The sequence below is a fragment of the Lissotriton vulgaris genome, chromosome 10, assembly GCF_964263255.1.
Source record: "Lissotriton vulgaris chromosome 10, aLisVul1.2, whole genome shotgun sequence".
Taxonomy (NCBI): domain Eukaryota; kingdom Metazoa; phylum Chordata; class Amphibia; order Caudata; family Salamandridae; genus Lissotriton; species Lissotriton vulgaris.
In genome coordinates, this window is record NC_141698.1 from 855,714,440 (window position 1) to 855,737,544 (window position 23,105).

At 41.8% G+C, this 23,105-nt stretch overlaps 1 protein-coding gene across 1 annotated transcript in view; it reads right to left on the reverse strand.

Moving 5' to 3' along the window:
* RUNDC3B (RUN domain containing 3B) overlaps positions 1–16,693 on the reverse strand; it is a 345,682-nt gene extending 328,989 nt beyond the window's left edge. Inside the window, exons 1-2 of the mRNA XM_086939839.1 lie at positions 16,688–16,693; positions 16,352–16,509 (exon numbers count right to left, since the gene is read on the reverse strand). Coding sequence (XP_086795965.1) covers positions 16,352–16,509; positions 16,688–16,693 — 164 coding nt within the window. The remainder of the gene's footprint in view (positions 1–16,351; positions 16,510–16,687) is intronic.
* Positions 16,694–23,105: the final 6,412 nt, after the last annotated feature.

Below are 23,105 nucleotides of genomic sequence, written 5' to 3' on the forward strand. Positions count from 1 at the left end.
GAAGGGCAGTGTTACCCAATGAGCTGGTGAGCCCAATGGCTAGACAAATCCATGGTCCAGTACACCTAGGGAGAGACGCTATGCTGAGGGTATTTAGACAGACCTGGTATAATCCTAAGTTCAGAGTAGCAGCTGAAGCAGTGTGCCAACGTTGTGTGACCTGTCAGCAGTTAAACGTAGGTAAAAGAACACCAGTTGCACTGAGCCACATAGGGAGGTCTGGAGGTCCGTTCAATCGAATGCAGTTAGATTTTATTGAAATGCCAAGGTGCAACCGCCTCCGTTATGTCCTGGTGGTTGTTTGCGTATTTTCCAGATGGGTCGAGGCATACCCTACACGCAGGTGTGACACCCTCACAGTAGCCAAGTTACTGCTTAGGGAACTCATCCCTAGATTTGGGGTACCGGCCTCTTTGGAATCAGATAGGGGAACGCATTTCAACAGCGAGCTTGTGAAGATGATCTGTGCGGCCCTGAACATAGACCAGAAATTGCATTGTAGTTACCGACCAGAAGCATCAGGAATCGTGGAGCAGATAAATAGCACCATTAAGGCCCGAATTGCAAAGATGTGTTCATCTACATCCCTGAGTTGGCCTGATGCTCTGCCATTGGTCCTTATGAGCCTCCGTAGTACCCCGGACAGAAGAACGGGACTGTCGCCTCACGAGGTGTTAATGGGGAGAGCAATGAGGTTGCCATCTGTACCAACTGCTGCATTGTTAAACATCACAGATGATATGATCCTGGACTATTGTAAGGGGCTGTCTGACGCCATTCATTCTGTGTCCCTTCAGGTGCAGGCTGCCGAAGTTCCGTCGTGCCAGGACCCGTGCCATGACCTGTGCCCTGGTGATTGGGTGCTTGTGCGAACGCACGTGAGAAGAAGCTGCCTGGATGTTCGCTGGCGAGGGCCCTACCAGATCATCCTGATCACGAACACTGCAGTGAAGGTGGGAGGCCTGCCCAATTGGATCCACGCGTCGCATACGCGGAGGGTTCCAGCACCTCTAGAAGAAACAGCTCCTCTCTCGGATAGGAGTCCAGCTGCGGACCGGGAAGCCATAGAGGGGGCTAGCCAAGCTGTAGAGGTGCCAGAAGAAGTAGGGAACGAGTCTGATCAGCCTGAGGACGGTCAGTACAACAGCGAAACAGACGACGCTACTGAAGGAGAAAGTAGCTGGGAGTACGAATCAGATACTGACCAGGCTGAAAGAGAGCGAGAACAAAGCAGGAGGACAAGGAGCAGGAGGGTCAGACGTGGAGAAGCCAGCTGGCCTCAAAGAAGGAGTTCAAGCCTGAGGTCGACTCCAGAGAGAACCCTCCCTCCAATATCCGAAGATTCTGACCAGGAAGAAGGTGCGCAGGGCTCTGAAGCACCAGATCTAAGAAGATCAAGAAGGGTACGTGTGCCTAGCAGAAGATACGCCACTCCTGAGTGGACATATCTGGCGACAAATGTCTTTGGAGCGGGAGACAGGGAGGATACGAGCGGTGGTGGTGTCCAGCTCTGAGCCCATCATCACGGTGGAAGTACAGCTGTTAGTACCCGGAGTCGAAGCAGAAGGGTCACTAACTTTTACACTCCCCAGCCCTCCCCGCCTAAGCAAGTTAAAGCACATGTTTTTCACCGAATTGCAATTCCCTGACTTTGGAACAAAGATAACAAGCCATGAAGAGCACACTCTTCGCCTGGAAATATTGAACTATGCTATTCAAGCCGCAGGTCCGAAATTAATTGTGGATGCTTAAAGACTTTTGTAAATAACTAAGAAGAAGAAGATTACCTAGCGCCTAGGAAGCAGAAATTCTTAGGGACCTTCCTATAAGTTGACGGAGAAGGGCTAGGGTTGTCTGTGTTGAAGCTTTAAAAGACTTTTTGCAAAGGAGTTGCCAGCTTCCAGTTGTGGGGTTCTAAAGACTGAAGGAGCAAAAGGGACTGTAAAGGAAAGAGAAAGAAAGAACTTTTGCGTTGGAAAAAGGAAGGGAATCCTACTGTCTGACGAAATGGAAGCAGGCACCCCGAATCGTAGAGCCAAATGTATAATAGGCACACTAATAGTAGGAGTGATACTTCTAATAGCCTTGGTAGTTACAGTTTCATATGTAGTGGGACATGAGAGGGAGGCAAGGGTACCAGACGAGAAGTCTGTAGTGACACCAAAACCCACTGTTGCTGGTGAGAAAGGAGAAAACATACAGGAAAAGGCGTTATTAGCAGCAGAAGCCCGTAGATTACATATGGATGAGTCCCAAGGCGACTTTAGGTCAAATGCTTATGCTAAACTTTTGTATGAATATGTGGATGCCATGGAGGTTAAGGACTATTATGTCTGCATGCAGTTGCCGGCGTCTGTAGATGAAGGCATTAGATACCATCACCTCCCGCTGACATATGGCATTACATGTAGCTTATTGCTTAGTATATTTTATGGGAGAGATAGTTTTGAATACTATTTCTCCAATTATGATTCAGTGTTACCAGAAGTCCCAAATTATAAACAAATGAATAAGTGGGACTACTGGAAGAGTGAAGACAGATTGGCCAAGTTCTTCATTCCTTGGATTACCTTAGATACTTCACATGCCCGCAGGAATAACTTGACATGCAAGGTGTCAGAAGTCGAGAAGAAGTTTATAGGGCAGGTGGATGATCGATACAGAAGGCAAAAGATTTTGAAAAAATCAGGACAATGGAAAACAGATTGGACCGAGGAAGAGAAGGCACACAAGAGAAAGGGTAGTAGTGGTCCAATAGCTTTGGATAAAACGCAGAGAGGAAAGTTATGTCTTCACAGAGCCAAAACGTATTACGAAAATGTATACGTAGGAGAAGTCAGTTGTGAACATGCTTTCAATTTAGAATATTATACAAAAGATTTCCTGAAAGGAATGCAAGTGATTCCAAATGTATATTTTGTGTGTGGAAGAAATGCCTACGTGAGACTGCCTGACAACTGGTATGGATCATGTTACTTGGCAATTATCTTCCCCAAAATATACCATGCCCAAGACTTAGAGATCATTGAGGGCAAGGCTTCAGCGAGGGGGAGAAGAGACCTAGGAGATGCGGAAATGGTTGGAGATGTATTTGGAGCTGTATTTCCTCTTTTAGGACTAATCCTCAATGATGTCAAAATTAGACGACTGGCAAAAGTCGTAGACAGATTGTCTGCCAGCACTGCTAGGTCCTTAATGCTGGTGGAAGGAGAGATGCAATCGATAAGGGCCATGGTGCTTCAGAACCGTCTTGCATTAGACGTCCTGCTAGCAAAAGAGGGCGGAGTCTGTAAGGCTTTGAAGGTCCAGGAATGTTGCACTTACATTCCAGACAATTCAAAGCCCCTGGAGAAGGTTATAATGAACATAACTAATATCCACAAAGAGATCGAAGACCTGAGTAGAGAAAATTTTTGGGAAAAAGTGGGCCATGGAATGGGTGAAGTTGGAGGTTGGTTCGCAAACTTGGGAAAGAGCTTCGTATGGTATGTGCTGAAACCTATCATCATAATATTGATCTGTGTGATCATGTTGTGGGGATTGGTGAGGGCATACAAATGGTATAGATCAAAGAGCTTGGAGAGAGCCCGGAGAGAACAGCTACAGAGATTAGCTGCAATACAAGACAATCAGTATAGGAGCCTGAGGGCTCTAGAAACACAGAAGCGAGGAACACTAGCAATTAGTTCAGTTTAAACGTTGGTGATGACCCCTACAGGTCATCAAAGGGGGGAACTGAGAAAGCGCAAACTGAACGAATTGTAGCAGTGCATCACGCTTACACGTAGTACGCACAATCATGAAGAGAAATGCCATGAGTGCCGAGAATATATTCATCTATAGTTTGAAATGTGTAGTTAATCTAGAGATATTATATAGAAGTGGAACTAATGCAGAAATGTGTGAAAATGTATAACCTCATTAGACGTGATTAATCCAGATCCATGCCGTGTAGCTGCTAAAATGTAAGGATGACATGCTGCAAGCACAGAACGAAGTAGGCCTCAGGGCCAGAGCTGAAAGGGTTGGGAAAGGTATTCATTTGCACGACGTGGATTGCACTAAATGATATTTAGTAATTCTGTTTTCAATAGGTTTATATTTGATAGATGTGTTTACATAATCATAAAGCAGACTATTAACATGATATTGATTAATGAAGAATTTGAAGAATATAATCACTATGAGAAATGTTGTAGGCCTGAAATGTTTCACCATGCTTGATTTACACGTATTAGTATGAGCCAAGTTGCGCCGAGACATAATGTTGCAAACTTCTGTTAGAAGTTTATGAGAATTGGGATCCTAGCTGCAGATGTCTGTCTGCAAGTGAGAGGGGGGATCCAATTATACATCGAATGAATAGAAGGTTGTTTAGGAGAACGAAACAGACACGGAGGAGGGTTCAGGAATGTTTAAGGGGTATCGGCGGGCCGGAGAAGAGTCTGAGAAGCAAGGTCAACTCTAACGCACGAGGCTCCAATGAGGATCATCATGGAAAAAGCCAGAAGCAACACCACGTGAGGGGCGTCTCGCGAGGGGCGTCTCAAATGTTGTTGTGTGTTTGGTATTAGGGACAGCACCCCTGGGTGGAGTTAGAGCAGATGCCTGAGGACCCTTTAGAGAGCGGATGGGTAGGCAGAGAGGTGTCATGACCGGCGATCATAGGTTTTCATCTAGATACTAAGAGTGGGTGATCTCCCTAGGGAGTCATTCACCGCTGACACCTTTTGGTAGGTTGGGATTCTGTTAAGTAGGGATACCATCCAGAGCAGGGTAGGGACAGCCTAACCTGACCCTTTTATTCCGGCTGTAAATGACAGAGATCACAATATGTGTCTATGCTTGCAGCTCTTTTAATGTTGGAACTAGTCCTGGTAGTTTTCTTTGCTCGTCTGAGGGTTTTCAGAGAGCACATGTATGTAGTCGTACCCATGTATCTTGTGAATATCATTCTGAGATGCTTGTATTTGCAACTTACCCTAACCTTATAATAAATCCTTGAAAGCTAGAAGTAGTTTGTGGTTCTTCCGAGCGGAGTCCATTATTGATTGAACTAACCTGGTAAGAGATGCACTTTCTTCCCTCAATGACAGGCAATAAAGGTTCAGTCGACCAGAACGGGGTTTAGATCAAGGGTGATAAGATAGCGATCAAAATCCCGCCCCCGCAGATGCACATGAGGCGCTGTTGAATCCCAGCCTCGGTGCTGCACCAGGTCAATGTATCGAGGGCCACCAAAAGGCGGGCGGTTGCACTGAAGCAAATGTCAGAGGTTGTTCTTGGAATTGGCCACTCTTTGTACAGGTGCCAGTATCTGTGGGGCACTGGGGCTCAGGCACCATCAATATTTCCACCTGAGGTGACTCTGCTATTGCAGACAGGGCAACACAGGCGCAATTCACTGTAACACACCTTCTGAACATTTATCATGTCGAACCAGCGCTGCAGGTTTAGCTCTTGAAAGTTCACCAAACCTTGGCTCCGGAACAGAGGCACCAGGAGAAGTTTTACTCTGATAGGAGCTGAGCGCTAAGGGGGGAGCGAGGGGAGCTGTGGGCTCATTATGAAGGGCAGTATGGTTTTTATCAGTCCCCCACTGGTTTAGAGACATCTGAGCAAATGTCCATTCACATCTAAGATTCTGGAGATGGCAGTGCTGGTAGCATAACAATTTTCACCCAGACTCACTCAAAGCACTTTTTGATAATACGTAGTGTCTTTGGAACCTGCGCTCTTGATAATAAAAAACTCATCAGTAGCTCTGTATTTAACTCCCACAACCAAGCTGATCCCTCTCAGTAAGTGTTCCCTCATTCAGCAATGCCATGTTCTGGACGACATACATATCAAAGGAGGGAGTGGAGAAAGGGAGTGTCCGGAGGGACATAGGGAGTGGGTTTAATCTCCCATGACTATAATTCATAAACTTAAGAAATCCACCCACAGTGCACTAAGTGAAACAAGATGGATGATCTTGGTGGTGATGTGGTTCCTACAGTGGTGGGAAGCACATGGTGTTTTTTAAATACCCCTCACACACCAAAAGGGCCCTTGAGGTCATGCTTCATCATAGGGGTCTTCAAACCCCTCTACGGAGCGCCGCGTGCTACTAACCAGCGGAGGCATGGGAGCACTTAATGTAACCACTATGTGTAGCGTGTGAGGGGTAGGGTCAGCAGTGAATAGTGAGTGAATGTTAACAAATACCTGGCAGAGGACTATAAAGAATTGTAATAACCCCCTGCTGGTATTGTTAAAAACACTGAGGTGGAGGTTTGATGTATTAATGAAAAATGCCTCCTGTGTGTCTGTCAACATGTTTCGAAGTCGAATGCTTCTTCTACAGGACGGGTACACAGATCGCTACCCTACTCTACTCACAAAAGACAGTAAAATACCGTCTACACTATAGGGGATACTATGTGATGATTAAATGTATAATGCGCCTACTATGCTCAATATGGTGTGTTGACAAAAGTAATTTTTTTATCTCCTCTTGCTATCTAGAAGTCTGAGGCCTCATGAGCCTTCAAGGAAAACCCAGGGGACCCTGTGCTTATTAAAGCATTATACGTGAGTATACTACCTCACCCGACCATCCCCTCCGCGAAACCGCATCGGACTTCGAAATACGTTGACAGACACACAGGAGGCATTTTTCATTAATACATTAAACCTCCACCTCACTGTTTTTAACAATACCAGCAGGGGGTGCATTGAAATTCTTTCTAGTCCTCATCTGCCAGGTATTTAACAGTAACTACCTATTCACTGCTGACCCTTTCACTCACACACTACACATAGTGGTTACATCAAGTGCTCCCGCGTATCCGCTGGTTAGTAGCTCACTGCGCTCCGTAGAGGGATGCAAAGACCCCTATGACGAAGCATGACATCAAGGGCCCTTTTGGTGTGTGAGGGGTATTTAAAAAACACAATGTGCTTCCCACCACAGTAGGAACCACATCACCACCAAGATAATCCATCTTGTTTCACTTAGTGTCGTGTGGGTGGATTTCTTAGGTTTATGAATTCATGTTCTGGACGACACCTAGATTTAGTCTGTACTCCATTTGTATTGGATGTCCAGTAACTTCTGCCAAGTCACTCAGAGCTCTGCTGTTGATAGTACCCAACTGTCTAAACGCTGTGCTCTTAATAACTTATTACAACTGAGAGCCTTGCTCCTGAGAATACCCTCAGTGATACAACTTCCCATCCCTGAGAATACCAAGGCTCATTCTGAGCTTCGTTCTTCACAATAGCAGAATCACCAGAACCCTGCTCCTATTAACTTTCACACTCACTGAGAGCATGGTTATTGAAAATACCTAGACTCGCCCTGATCTCTGGTCTTGATAATCATCAGATCACTGTTCTTGATAATAAAGCAATCACTAAGAGTTTCCACCTTTAGTATCTTCCATACATGCTCAAAGTTGGCTCTTGAGACTAATCAAAGCCTTGTTCTTCGATAATATGTTGACCACTCAAAGCCATACGCTCGATAATAACCAGATTCATCCATCCTCTGGACAATAACCAACTTGCTGAAAGAGTTGTGCTGTAATGTTCAAGCTCATCCAAAACCCTTGGTAATGTCCAGAGTCAGTGGGGTGGTATTTGTATTAATACTGAAATTTACCCCAGATTGGTTCATGGATCACTCTTGGAGCCACACCGATCACTACACTTGGATAACTAGACTCAATAGACACTCTTGGCTGCTCCCAGAATGATTTCTATATCTGCTCTTAACATTCCTAACACTAATTTCGTATTAACCACACTCACTCACACTGATTTAAGAGTTCCCAGATTAACTCATAACATCCAGACTCACTAAAAGTTATGCCGTTTGACCAACACCTAATCTAAGTCCTGCTCTTGATAATAACAGCCAGTCAGTCAAAGACTTCTTCTTGATAACACACTCAAAGGATTGTTGTGGATTATAAACCAGACATGCTTAAACCCTTAATCTATACATGAAGTATATGCAACAAGAGTCCAATCCTAAAGATACAGACTCGAGCAAAGCCCTGTTTCCCAGATAATGCCCAGAACGTCTCAAAGCTTTGTTCCTGGTAATACTCACACAATGCCTTCCTCTTGCTAATACCAAGACACACACTAAACATTGTTCTTTATAAAACTCAGACCCTCTCAAAGGTCTTACTTTATTTTTCCAAGTTTTGCCTACCCCCAACATGCTACGTTATGTCCACTTGAGAGGGCTTGAAGACACTGCAGCATAGCAGGAATCGACAACACAATAGAGGAAGCCAGAAAGATGTGGAACAGCTGCAGACAGTAAACAGTGTGCAGTAGATGTATGAACCAGTTCAACATACTCAGATTGTGTATCAAGGTGCACTCCCTTAGCCCAGTCAACACTCACTCAAAGCGATAGCAGCTGCGATTTGCAGCAAGATCCTTTTGGCCTGCCAGTTGTTGCAACAGGAACTCCAGTTTACTCGCTGATACATACTCTCCTGACAATTTATGAAAAGCCGATGTTTGCTTTTCCCTGCCTCCTTCCCTGGATTTTCATTATAACTGGTTTTGAATCACCCTATGGCCACAGTTGACACGACCACAGGAAAGCTTTTGGTTATAACCTTCTGTGATTTGTGGGGTAGGGTAGCTGGGGCCACATAAGCAAGAATGCATACATCATGTCTGAACATGCTTCCTAAAGCTACCCTCCCTAGGGAAAACCACCCCAAACCAACAGGCTCTCTAGACTGCCCTATAAGACTTTACCGTGAGGGTGCTTATAAGTGGCACTCGACCACATGGTTGGCAACAAAAGGGAATGTGTGTGATCTAGCTCTAGCTTAGAATATGCAGATTGTTCGTTGGCATCCCTCAATGCCTTGGTAAATATGTAGACATCGGGTTAGCCTCCCAGCCTTGAAAGAATTGCTAAAACAAAACTGTCCCCGATCTATTCAGGTACCCATTTCATCTCTGCTAACCACATGCAAGTCAAAAAAGAGTAAATGCTCAGTGTGTTTAAAAAACAAAAAAAATGCAACTGCTTTGTGTGGTCAACTAATAACTGTATTAAGAGTGTCGTTTTTATACGGGATTCTTTATTTGACCCTATGTAGATCTTTATGGCTCTAGTCGGTTTCATTTATTATAGAACTGAAAGATGTTTCGAGTATGGTATGAACTATCTTCATGTCAAAGAACTGAGGCGTCAATGGGAAGACTAAAAGAGTGCTCTTAACAGGCACCGGAGTACCTGCACTGCAATGAGTTGGTAGTCAGGCAGCTGAGGGCCTGTGCCGCAATGAGGTGGTATTCAGGTAAAGGAGTGCCTGTGGGACGAAGAGGCAGTAGTCAGGCAGCGAAGTGCTTGCCCTGCGATAAGGTGGTAGTCAGGCAGCAGAGTGCCGTGATGAGGTGGTAGTCAGGCAGCGGAGTGCCAGTGCCGCAATGCGGGGGTAGACAGGCAGCTGAGCACCTGCGCAACAATAGGGTGGCTTCACTGGTGTAAGGAAAAGTGAGGGCGCCTCCCTGCACGGTACTTAGGGGGGCCCCCTCCGGGCTCAATCAGGAGCTCTCCCGGCCAGAGTTCAGTGCCGAGGGGGCCCCTTGGAGCTAAGGGCCCCCCCCGCACCGCGTGGGCTGCGGGGGCCTGTGTTACGCCCCTGGGTGGCTTGCATGCCCATACAGCATCTGCCAGAGTGGTACTCGGGTCATTGCTGAGATCGGCACCCCTGTCGCCGTTTCCTTCTAGTGCCGCTGCTAGCGCCTCATCATCTACAGGTTTTCTTTCCTTTGGTTGAAGCGATTGAACAGTGTAACCCAACATGACTCATCCGCGTTTTCAACTCTAGGTTATGTTCCCCCGTAAATAGTTTCCACAGCACGTTTCTCACTGTATTGATTTGTTCTGAAATTGTATAAATTAATTTGAGTAGATTTTCTGTTGTGATGCTGTGTATAGCAGATTAAGAGAGTTTTACAATCATTTTATTAGTTTGTTGCTCATATGTCTGAAATAATTCATTAGACCCGTGGCTCACTTATTAGTGAAATAGCACAGTGTGTTAATGCCCTAACGGGCAATGTTTTATTTGAGGCATTGATTGAAGGTGGGGCTCACCGGCACTCCTTTTTAAGGACTAGGACTTTTTTCATAAAACCGACTACAGCCAAGAGGAAGACACAAAAGATGGAAAAATGTAAGAAAAAGAGCTAAACATGATAAAGTGAGAAAGAAGGGATACAAAAGAACCTGCAAGAGTAAGATAAAGTGAACGGAGTGTTTGCTGGTGGAAGAAAGAGGCATAACTTGGCATCAAGATCAGGCAGCCTCGGACTTCAGCACCCAACATTTGGTAGCGGAGGCCGCGGGCTCTTGAGCAAAACTTTGGGCTCCTGCACTTATTCTGCCAAACATTATGCACTCCTCAATGGTGGGATAGTGGGAGTGTGGGCGTAACCTGGAAGTCATATGTTTAAATCCCAGCTGAGCATTTAAACCTTGTGACATCCACAAACGTTTGCTAACTATACAATGTGCTGAGCATTGTGCAATCATTTATAGAGGTACAAACATACAACACACACAGACTAACTAGAAATTGTTGTTCATTTAAAACAATAGGAATCATCACTACACACATCATTGAACACCCAAACATACCAGACTCAGCTATACCCCACCTGAAGGTCAACTGGACATCCAGACCCACAAAGAGGGGCACCTCAGATGGCTGGGAGCGAAGAAGACAAATGAGACAAATACACTACTCAGATGCTGACTGCAAAGTAGTACGACTGTCCGGATACAGAAGCATCCTACTGCAACAACTGAACAAAGCTTGGTTTGGGCAGTTTTTGAAGAAAGAGGAGAAGGCTACGGCATGGGCAGTCACTTGTCCGCTGCACCTTTCACCGAACCTGAAGCAGCTCCTAGGCTCTTCTTTTTTGAAGATAGGATCATTCAAATGTCTGCGCATCTGCTGCCACACCTTTGACATTTTTGTGTTAAAGATCAAAGATCTCCCTCAAAGCCAGAAAGCATTGGAATACCCAATAAGTTTCAAGGATGAAATCGTTGCCGGTGCTTGTTATTTGATAGATTTCAGTCATTGGCCACACCTTTTCACTGCAGACTTGCTGCAAAGTAGAAGAATAGGCACTCAATGAATTGACTTCTTATTTATAGGACGACATTGTGAGGTATTTCCTAACTACAGGAACCAGCACCAACAGACTGCTTTTCTTTTTGGAACACAAAAGCAATATTTCCTACTCTGCCATAACATGGGAGAATGGGTGCAATTGAGCAGTTTTGCAAAAAGTGCTCTGACAGTATTGGAAGAACCTTTTGCGAAGAATATCCCACAACAGTTTGGCAAGGGGCGTTAACTTTGGCATGTGGACTGCGGCTGGGGCAGCGTCTGAAAAAAGGCCTCACAACCAGCCTCTTTGTGGGCCACACATCAAAGTGTGCATTAGGTGCTTAGCCTACTTATAGAAGCTCAGCCTTCTTCAGGTTTGAAGTTCCCTCCAGAGGCAGCCTTAAATGTTCCAGTAAGTCTTTTCAGGAACATAATTTGAGGTTAATTTTGGATACATACTGGAAATAGAGATTCATGTAAGAGGGAATATCACCTTTTACAATGTTAATCTAACAAGTAGTCGGCAAGTTTAGTGCAGCAGCCTGTGGAATGTCCTTCTGGTTCGAGGATCATTCTGACAAGCGAGTGAGCTGAACAGAGTTTTTTTATGTGGTTATTCATTTGCCAAAGGGGCATAACCTTTGCCCAAGACTCTAAAAATACCCATGGTATTCCCGTTCCACATTCCATTTATTTTACAGCACCTTTTTCAGGATGGACCATCTTTTGCAAGAGGGCAGAGAGATATAAGAGAATTATTACATTTCAAAATGACAAATTTGCAACACCCTATCCCTTCCAACCATTCACTTGCTATCTCACTCCTTAAAAAACCTTGACTTGGCAGCTTGTGGGTTCTGCCATTTGCAGATGAGTTGAGGGCTTCTCTCCAAGCAGAAGTGGTCATAATGTCATCTACTTCACCTGACTTCACATAAGAAAACATCCTTGTTCCTCAACTGCACAAAACAAAATAGCCTAGTCGGTTCTTTCACAGAATTAGGATTTTCATGCCAAGTGGAGTATGAAGTTCAGATTTGAAAATATTCTCAACACCCCAAGATCTGATCCAAATTGTGAGTTGGTTTGTGTTTGACCACTCACAGACATGGCCAGCATTTTGGGCTAAATCACAGCCCTTCGTCAGGGGTAGCTGTAAATTAACAATTCAAAAAATTCACAATTACTCAATTATCCTCTGAATAGAGTTATCAATAACCATCTCATGAATCCATAGTTCATTTTGCGAATAAATATACCCTAAACAAAATTTTTCTATCAATTACTTGAATGAAATCATTTATACTACTTCACTCTCTTATCCACCAACCTTTGCTCCCCAAGCCATATTGTGAAAAACAACCAGACTATCATCCCACCTTCCCCTCTAGTGCTACATCGCTCACTTTTTGCACTTCCCATAGCCCTCTTTCCTCATCTGTCTGTGTGCATACCACCCCACATGATGTTTCAAAATCTTAATAATGCCATACTTGCCATTACCTCCCAAGATATCATGCCTGTCTCTATTCTTACCGCCTGGATCATAGATCTAGGTAGGGAAGTACATTTTTAATACATTTTCCCTCTTCAATATCCTACCCTCTTTTGCCACTCATATACAATAGCTCAGCTTCATATTGGAACTGAGGTGGTATTGTGGCCATATATGCTTTCAAGACAGGTCTATCTGACCTTTCTCCATATGTCCTATTAAATATTTTCAACCCGAAAACTGAGGCCTGCGCTCGTGTTCTTAATGCATTCAGATACGTTTCCCATTTTAGGGATCTTTCGTACCATATCCCTAAATATTTATACTTATTTACTATTCCCAACTTAGTGGAGCCCAGAAACAAACTAAATTTCTTCCTTTCCTTTTACCAAAGCGCAAGATCTTGCTTTTGTCTAACTTTTTTCTCACTACAATATTCATTGAACACATTCAGCTTCCTCTGCAGACCTCTCTGTGCTCGATCTAAAATTACCAGATTGTCTTCATAGAGTAGGCAAGCAATGTGTTTCCCATCTAATTTAGGACTAGAGCCCCAAACCTTTTTTAATATAACTGGTAAATTGGCTGTGAACTAAGAGGAGCAAGGGGGCCAAGACACAACCTTGTCTTAACCCATTTTCAATTGCCATCTTCTTCGACAATGTCCTTTCTGAGTGAGGCAGTGGAATGGCAGCTGGTGGTCTAACTCACCTTCTCCCCCTCTATCATGCCTTCAAAGGCCCTTGGGATGTGAAAGACTGAGTAAAGCATTGCCTGTACCAACCACCACATTCCCAGTTAGCCACAGACCTCTCTTGGCCCATTCTGAAAGAAACAGGTTGCACTGATAAGCAGCTCTATCAGAACCACTGTAAGCTTGGTGGTGGAACCCGGTTCTCAGTGTGAAGCAGAGAGTGGAGTGTGCTGCTTTGGGCAGGGGGTGATGGGGAAGGCATAGAGGGTGATGGGCTATTTTGGCATCAGGGTGGTGGGATATTTTGGCATGAGAGTAGGTATTTGCTTTGAACTGGAGAGGTGATGGAATATGCAGAGGGTAGTAGGGATGAGTGGTGAGATGGCCGGGTATTTTTTTTTTAATACTTGAGAAGGGACAAGGTTTAATGACAACAGTGCAGGTGGTGCAACATTTCCAAGCCTTCTTTTCTTGATTTTGGGCCAGGAAGATGAGGGGGTGGCTGACAAGCACAAGGTGAATCACAAGGTGTGGGGAGAGTGCAATGTTTCCAACTATCCCATTACTAGTCGGCCCCTACATAGCAACTGAAAGCAGGGGCTGGTGATTTAAGGGTGCTGGCATTCAGAACGTTAAATTGTAAATGAGTGAAAATAAATACACGGAATTCAGGCACATATCTCCAGGTGCTAGCCTAGTTTCAAGCATGCTTACGTAAGCAAGACCTGCACTGGGGGTAGTGGGGTGGGGTAAAAGCACATGGACAACAAAGTGCATGGGCCTGCGGCTGAGGCATGACTCAGGCCACAGAATAGGTTAAAAAAAAAGAAAAAAGTTCTACATTTAAAAAAGAAATCTGAGAAAGATGGACTTTTGCAACAGGAACACGTCGGTTCCTCATTGCTCAAAATCAAGATCATTAACCCTAAAGATACGACCAACTACTTAGAGAAACCTCTCCACAGCCACCTGAACAATTGCATGAAAATGTTTTATTCAAGGAAGGAAAAGGTGAACTTTACATTCTAAGTGCTGACCACCCACATTAAGGTAATGACCTGATAAAATCTACAGATTCATTATGAACATGCCATCCTTATATAGAATTTTAGAAGGGGAATACAATTAATGTATTAGATCTTCTATTGAGTTATCCTGAGAAAAGGAGATTAAAGGTATCTCAGAGGAGGAAAGATGCAAAAAATTCAGAATATATGCAGACTATTTCTAGAGCACGTTCAAATACTTAATCATTGTGTATTGTGTATGTGTCTTACCTGTTGCCTTCACAAAGGGAGACTGAATTACAAACCATTGCTAACTTTTCAATAAAATAAAAGGCAATTTTAACCATGTTCATTCATGTGTTAACGTGCAGCCTTGTGCTGGGTTACATTATGTGGGTTGCATTACTGCCGTATTGCACAACATGCAGCCCCACAGCCACTTCAGAGAAGCCACAGGTGAACATAATATTTACCATACCACACTTTAAAGCACCGCTGTGTCAGGAAAAACAATCATCTTAATCCAATTACAACAGGGCGCACTCTCGTTAAAAAGTGCTTCCGAGCACAAGAATACCATGTTAACAGTGGGCGTGTCAACGTTTAGCACATATTGGGGGACCACAATTACATATATCTGCAGAAATTGGCGGACCTCAGTCTACCACACCCTGCACCACGTGGAAATATCAAGACCTCTAAATGTGAATGACTTAAGTATACACTGTGAAAGAAGGATCCAACAAATTCCCGTCACATAAAACACAGCTTGATAGTTGGATGTCACCTGAATTCAAATGGCAAGGGAGTAAAGCCGGTTTCATCATGCGCACCTGGGATAGAGTTTATTAATATCGTCAGGACTGCCACCTTGAGTCATTCTTCAGTGCTTCAGCTCACCTTCAATTTAATTTCTTTAAATCCTAAACTATCTCACTATATCTGCTTTATACTAAGCCCGGTTTCATATCTGCCTTGGTTTCCATTTTCTTTGTCTCGTGTTTAAGTTCATCCATGTTTCATTACCCTCTAATTTGTCAAGTCTTAATCAGTAATACTTTCTTGCGGTCTCTTTGCGTCAAGTTATTCACCCTCATACAGTGCTTAATTTTATAAGAAAATACGTGCCAGGGCCCACGTCAATAAGCCACTGCATCTTGTACCTTTCTATTGCCCCTGCCAGCTCTGCCAATAAGCAGTACCAGCACAACTTCAAACCATCATACTTCCACAAGCGTGGCAATTCGAACTATTCCAGGCACGCAAAGCTAAAAAAATGACTTGGCAGGTGTTAGCCCTTTTTAAAATTATATTTAATTAATAAACAACGATTGTGGTGCTCTTCTCTAAATTAAACAGTGCCACCGTGCCACCATGTGAAAGACTATCTGTGGTACCCTTCTGCTCAGCCAGAATGACTCCGTGAGAGAATGTTGGTATGTAGAATGTTGGAGTGCCTAAGTTAGTTGGTGATGGGCTGAGCAGTAGGGAAGCTGCTCCAGGTGGGGCTTTCTTCCATGTAACTGGCTGCTCAATAAATCTTCATGGAAACCTACTTAGATTCGACTTCTTTCATGAGGGAAGCAGCGTCGTCAAGTCAAAAGTAATGTTTATTTAGACCTTCCTCATTATAATGAAAGTAGCCGAATCCACTCTGAAAACTTTCCTAGCAACTTTCCTCCTGTTGGAAGTGTTGATGAATTTGCTTGGTAAAATAATGTATATATATTTTTACCTATTCTTAGGATTATTCTAATTGTTCTATATGTGATGCTTAGAACGAACAGGCCGGTAAAAGATACATCTATATATCCATACATCTATATCATACCTGTTTATGGCATTTGACATTAGACATGAAATAACTATTTTTGACTTTCAAAATGGACTCCTGCAATGCTTCATTCACATTTAAATAGAATACCTTCATTAGAAATGTACACTAGTCCGAAAACAGTTTTGGGAAAAAAAAATTAATATGTAAACCGAAATAGTCAACTGCACTCACAGCTGGTCCTGTAGCTCCACGATGATGTATTCCAGTTGTTCCTTTTCCATTTTATGAGTCAGGTCAGTCTCTTCAATCCTTTTATGGAGGCGTTTGTTCTTCGAGACAGATTCAGACAGCTGGGCTTCTCTAAGCCGTACCAGCTCCTCAAGATAACCCTTAAAAAGGAATATAAAAATATGATTCTGCAAATAAAATGAAGTAAGTACCAACAAGCTTATACAAATTTGCTGGAAGTTTGAAAGGCAGTAGTTTCTGAATCTATACATACTAGATGATAAAAGGATAACAATTATCATATGATGGTATTTGTTTTTTGGTAAAGTGCACCCATACCCTCATGGGGTCTCTTGGCGCAACCAGTGAAACTGCAGATTCTGCCAGCGTTCTGCACTGACACTTCTTTACCTCACTTTTTATATGTCCCCCTTCCCTCCAGTGTGTAGTGACCGAGGGTCATGATCTGCAGAGTCAGATATTCAAACAATAATCCTGTTCTGTTGGATATACAGGACAGTTCCCGAAAGAACATCTGAGAAATGTTATGCCTTAAGGCAGTCCAGGTCTGGACAAGGGTGAGCTGCCTTTGCCCGAATGGCTACAAAAGAGATTGCTTTAAGAATCGCGGATGTATTTCTAGGCTGCTCAGGCAAAGGCAGTTCACTCTGGGGCTAATTCACGGAAAGTTCCAGGACCAGAGCTGTGGAACATTCATGCTATATCAAAATATGATTTTAATCACAAACTCAAGAAACCTTTTTTTCTAAAGAATCTTTTTTTTCTAAATCCTTCCAAGTGACACTGTGCTCTGGCTCCTTCAAAAAATGCTTACATTATTTTTCTGTTCTCTGAAAATAGATTTGTCTCCGAGGGTTCTATTCATAATACATGTCCACCACTTTATTATTGTATGCTATAGAGGTTGTATGCCACGTTGTATAATATGTATTTAATTGTTCTAATATCAAAGATTTAGGTTTTACTTTACATTCTTTTAGGCTATCAGATACTCGATACTAGTGACTTGCCATGCAACTTGTTTGGGTGGTTTAATGCCTGTTAATATTATCTATTTTTTACAGTGACTAGTTACAAAACATTGTTTACTATGCGACTGAGTGCAATTCTTTTTAGGAGATGGACGTTTTTAGTTTATCATTTACTCTGGTAGTAGTCATTTTTCTGTGACACATCTAGAACCTTTGTTTGCTCTGGCACTTCTTTGCAAGTCAAAAATAATTTTAACTAAGGAATTTCTAGGCATGAAAGTCCTCTCTCCCCTCCACCATTTGCATTCCTAATAGAACATCTGGTCCAAAGTATTGGAGTTTGTAAGAAAGTGGGATATTTGTTACAGAGGGTATATCCATGAAATGTGTTTATTCACAGATTAGTCAGTAGTTTTATTGAATGTTCCTACAAGATACTATAGCAAGCCTTCATTGCCAATGATAACATTTTGAAACGGGGGCCATTGGGTGAATATCAGTCAGAAGAAACTGACATTGCCCATTAAGACCTTGTTGTAAAAAAGTACAAGGGAACCGAAGAATCGATAGGGACCAGGGGTCTTTCTGACGCTATGATAAGTACGTGGACAATTTTTCTTATCGTATGTAATTACCAATCGTTCTACGCATGTTGCATGATGGGATACCAATTTCGGTATGCCTAGGATGCAGTCTATTCTCTCTCTCTCATCTGGTTTGGGGGCGATTTACGTGGCTTTTTCACTGAACCTAGGGCAGCTGCACCATTATAGGCATGTTTATCACTTATAACACGATTTACTCTGGTACAATCTCTTGGTCAAAGTAATTCATATGTTTGACTTCTGCTTTTTCTATTACCCTTTTTTCTTCCCAAATTTCCTCTACAGGTCTTAATCATATTAAAGATGCCAGTTAAGACATTTATTCTTTGCACACTAATATACGTAATCTGGCATGTAGTTGTGAATGCCGATCCTGCATTAATCACAGATCGAAACATCGACATTAAACACTCTGACCCTCTAAATATGTGTATATGAATTCTGGGTGCAGTAGTGTTTTTCCTTGATGGAAATAAGTGACTCCCATAGTGGAGATAACTAATGGTCATTTAATGTCTCATACCTGTTTTTTTCATGTTTTTAATACATTTTGAGGATTACCCCAGTGCACTACAAATCCATTTTGATTACTCTTGTTCTGGTCTCCAGAGCATTAATTTTTTTTATTGCCTTAGGGATTGTTCTGTAAAATACATTAAGACTTTGTGGCATCAAGAAGCTGAAATGCTGCTTAGAGCTCAGTGTCACGCTTGTCTCATAGCGCTCATATTGATAAGACACGCAAAAAGGCATTAACAAATGATAGGTTATATGGTAAAAACTAATACATGTCAGTATTTCACTAGTACATGTAGAATGAAAAATAGTTTATTTACCTATGATCTTAACTCCTACATGAAAATAATATTCGCTGGATTAATGCACTATCGTATATTTACTTTTCTATTAAAAAAAAAAAAAAAAAAAAAAATTATATATATATATATATATATATATATATATATATATATATATATATATATATATATATATATATTACCTACTGGCGGTCGCCAGTAGGTATATATAGTTAGGATTTTTTCCCTATGGGATTTCTGAAAATTCTATGTCTAATAACTTTGGCGTTTGTGGACGGAATTGGCTGAAATTTTCAGGAAAATGGCACATTTTGTTTCTGAGCAGCCCTTGAAAATTTGGGGGGGTTTCATCAAGGGGGGCCCGAGAAAAAAGGGGGGTCCCAAAACGCGTTTTTCCCATGTTAATTTCCATAGGGCGGTTGGACTCACTTTTAGCCCGAACGGCTGAATGGATTTGCACGAAACTTGGCAAAATTGTAGGGACTGTTAGGCCGATGTGCCTTTGCTAGGTCTCAATATATGTGCTCCAGTGGATTTTGAGAAATTAACGTTTAAATCAAGATATATATCTGTAACAGCGGTCCGGGCAGCGATCCGGTTCGCGTACTTTTCGCTTATCGGAACTTTGCGCACGGAAAGCTGATTGGCTCTTCGGTGTTTGTCAACATTCTAAACAGTCCGGTGCAGCCGCCATCTTCTCTCTCGGTAGGATCGAGAGACAAGAGGAGGCCAAAACAAAGAGGGAAATTTCCATAAGGGGGCATAGTAGATCCTCCCTGACCCCCTAGGTTTTATGTGGTGTTTTTAAAAGGGCCCAGCAGGGTCCAAAAAAATATATATATTTTTTTTTTTCGCGATGAGCGTCTAGTACGCGAACCGGAAAGCGTTCTGGGCAGCGTACTATAAGGATAATAGAATGATACACTTTTCAAAGACTGTATGTTAATTGTTTGGTTTTTTTTCTTTTTTTTTTTTGTTGTCTTTATTTTTAAAGTTATTTTTGTTATTTTCATTGTTTTTCATACTTTATTAAATTTTCTAACATTTCATTGTCAGAAATGTCATAATTTATTATAGGGTGTAATTGTTTTTCATTTTCAAGCAAGTTGTCTACTGCTTCAACACATTGTAGAAGTTCGTGGTCTCTACTGTCATCCATAAAGTCATCAAGTTTGTCTTGGCTGCTCTCCTTCAGTTCAATCGAAAATGAAATTTGTTGTTCGCCTTCCATTTTGCCTGAAATTTTGAATAAGAAAATATATATTAGTAGAGATAGGGCACTGTTGGGATTAATTTTAGATAGTCATTTTTTATCAGTGAATTTATCTTTTGGCAGTGTATAGTATCAGAGTGGAAATAGGACTATAAAAAAGTGTATGTGATTTAACCAAGACAAGCCTAACTCCATTCATAACTATAACAGAGAAGTCTATCTAAATACATTACTACTACAGAGGGATAGTGTATACGTAGCAGAAAAATTCTATTATATTAAGTTATAGTGCACAATATATTTCGTTTTTAAAAATTATATCTTACCTTCACAAAGAAGTTGAAGTTTTTGGAAGCTATTAAAAGGTGTTGTACAACAAGAAGTAGTAGTCAAAATGGCTGTGTTTTCTTCTCTTCCTTTATATATATTCAAGTATATAACCAATCAAATGTCAGGTAATAAAAGTAGAAAATGAAAGTAACATTTTCATTGGTTGTCAATTCCAACAGTTCAGATGTGTTTTGTGAAGTAATTTACCTCACGGTATTTGGAGAGGTCTAAAGGCTAAATGGCTAAATGAAATTTCAATCAAATTTGTGAGAATGAAAGGGATTGTTATGTAGTATGAGCTAATTTATATTTGGTGAGAGTGTCTCTAGTCGTTTTTCTGTAAATTACTTTCCCGCCTTTTTTTTGGACCGCTTCCCGGATAGCGGTCCGGTCCGCGTACTTGGAGCGTAACGGGAGTCCACCATTTTGTGTTACGGTCGAATCAAGGTATAAAATGGAGGGTAAATAATGTTCTGAATGGGTAGAAGGGGGCATGGTACAAGTATTTTGCCCCCCTACGTTTTCTGAGGGTGGCTGAGGAGGACTATATTTGCGAAGAAAAAACTTTTTTTTGAAATTTTGCGCGGTTAGCTTCCAGTTCGCGTACCGGATAGCGCTCTTTAAGCGTAGTTTGTTGAAAATTACAGAAAAAAGTTAGAAAAAAAATAATAAAAGTGTGTGATCAGATGAAGGGTAGCTCTGAGAAGAGCTTTTGGGTTTATGGTACATTTAGGTACTTATAAGTAGGTACCAATGCACAGTCTTAAATTCAGAATGAAAATTCTGTTGCCCTCATCTGAGAAGTGAACTCCATCTCCTCTGTAGATATCTTGCATGTAGTAACGCAAGTTATTGTTGTACAGAGAGCCCATTCCATGGTCTCTCATGAAAGCTGACACAGATTTGTTTACATGCTTCCTCGCTTTCTCAATTTGTGGACAAAATTGGTTGGACCACCTCCATTTCTGTCTTTGGCATATATTGGAATATACCAAGGCAGTTTGAGGAAAAAGTGCCATTAATTGCTCAAAGGTGTCCTTTAAAAGCATTTCCAGACCTACCCCTGTCAAAGTGCCCAAATCATTACCTCCACAGTGCACTATTAACAGGTCAGGTTTTGGCAAATGCATAAAGGTTTTCACCAATGGTATCAATTGGTGACATTTTAATCCTCTTTGGCCCAACCACTTAATTTCCACATCTTGTAAATTGAGGTTAGGTAAATTTCTGCTCTCAGCATACCTTTGAGCCCAGTGGATGTAACTATGTCCAACAATCCAGACGTTAAACATGGTGGCTGAAGGTTGTTCTGCAGTCAGATGAAGTGTGGTAATGAAAGGGCAGTTGAAACAGTAGGAGTTTCTAAAGAAAAAAAACTGTGGATTTACAATGCTAATGATTCATTAGCAGTGATTGGTGCATTTCCATTTCTGAAAACAGAAAGTTAGGGTGCATGGATGTGTTCTTTGAAAGATGTAATTTGAATGGTCAAGTAAGAAACATTTAATGAAAGATTGCACTGGATACGCAGGTGCACTGAGAGTTCAGAGTTCAATTGAAACATTGTTGTGTGAATTTGCAAACATGAGAGGTCTTCCAGGAGGTGGTTGCTATGGATACAAGGCAGACAGGGCAGAGGGGGGAAGGATTTTGATTTGAAAAAAGTGAGGGAAGAGGTATGATTGGCTAATATGAGAGATATGTGAAAAGAATATCTGTATTTCTGTGCTTTCAATAGCTGCAGCCTTTGGAGTGCATCCTTTTTCTTCTGCTGAAGACAATTTGGTGTATTTCTGAGACTGTTTTCAAAACTCAAAAAATATTTGCTAAGGTGAGAAAAGATTTATTTAATTTAGATAGAGAATAGTATGATTTAAGGAGAAAATGATGAAGAAAGCTGTGTTTTTAAAATGTGGTTTTGTCTCTAGTGATATACTAATAGAATTAGTTTCAAAGAGAAATTATAATTGCATATTTGGTGTAACATTCTGGCATGCAGTTACACAAGATATTGTAATACATGGAGGCCATTTCATGGTCTGTTATGTAAGCTGAAACAGATATGTTGCTTTTAAAAACGATTTAAGAAATCAATTACATTTCTAGATATGTACTGCTAGAGCTTCATAGGTTGTTTTGGGCCATATTTATAAGGTATTTGAGTGTCTAAGATGTTGTGTTCGCCTTTTAAAATGTAAAGTGTTCCTCATGGGACAAGTGTCTTGTAAATACGCTCCCACTTGTGCTTGGCAAATTTAGATTTTGATTATGGGAGTTACCTAGCCATGTTAATAGTGTCCCAAAAATGGTGCTAGGGCATTCCAGAAAACACTTTCATGTGTCTCAAGGACATTTTTAGTCATTTCTTCATGAATGCAGGTATACAATTGATTTATATGCTGTGTTTAAAAACGAATTTTGAAATGAATTAAATTTCAGGATATGTACTGTTAGAGCTTCATAGGTTGTTTGGGGTCATATTTAGAAGGCATTTTAGTGTCTTTGAAGTTATTTTTCCCTTTTTAAATGGAAAGCGTTCCTCATGGGGCCCTGAGCAGTTCTTAGCCATGTTATTTAATAGGAAGTGGATAACATGGCTAAGAGCATTTGCTGGGAAATGCATGAATATCGTTGATTTTTCTGCTATATTCATGCATTGTGGCCGTTTTTTTTCACATTGCTTCATAGGTTGTTTGGGTTCATATTTAGAAGGCATTTTAGTGTCTTTGATGTTATTTTTCCCTTTTTAAATGGAAAGCGTTCATCATGGGGCCCTGAGCAGTTCTTAGCCATGTTATT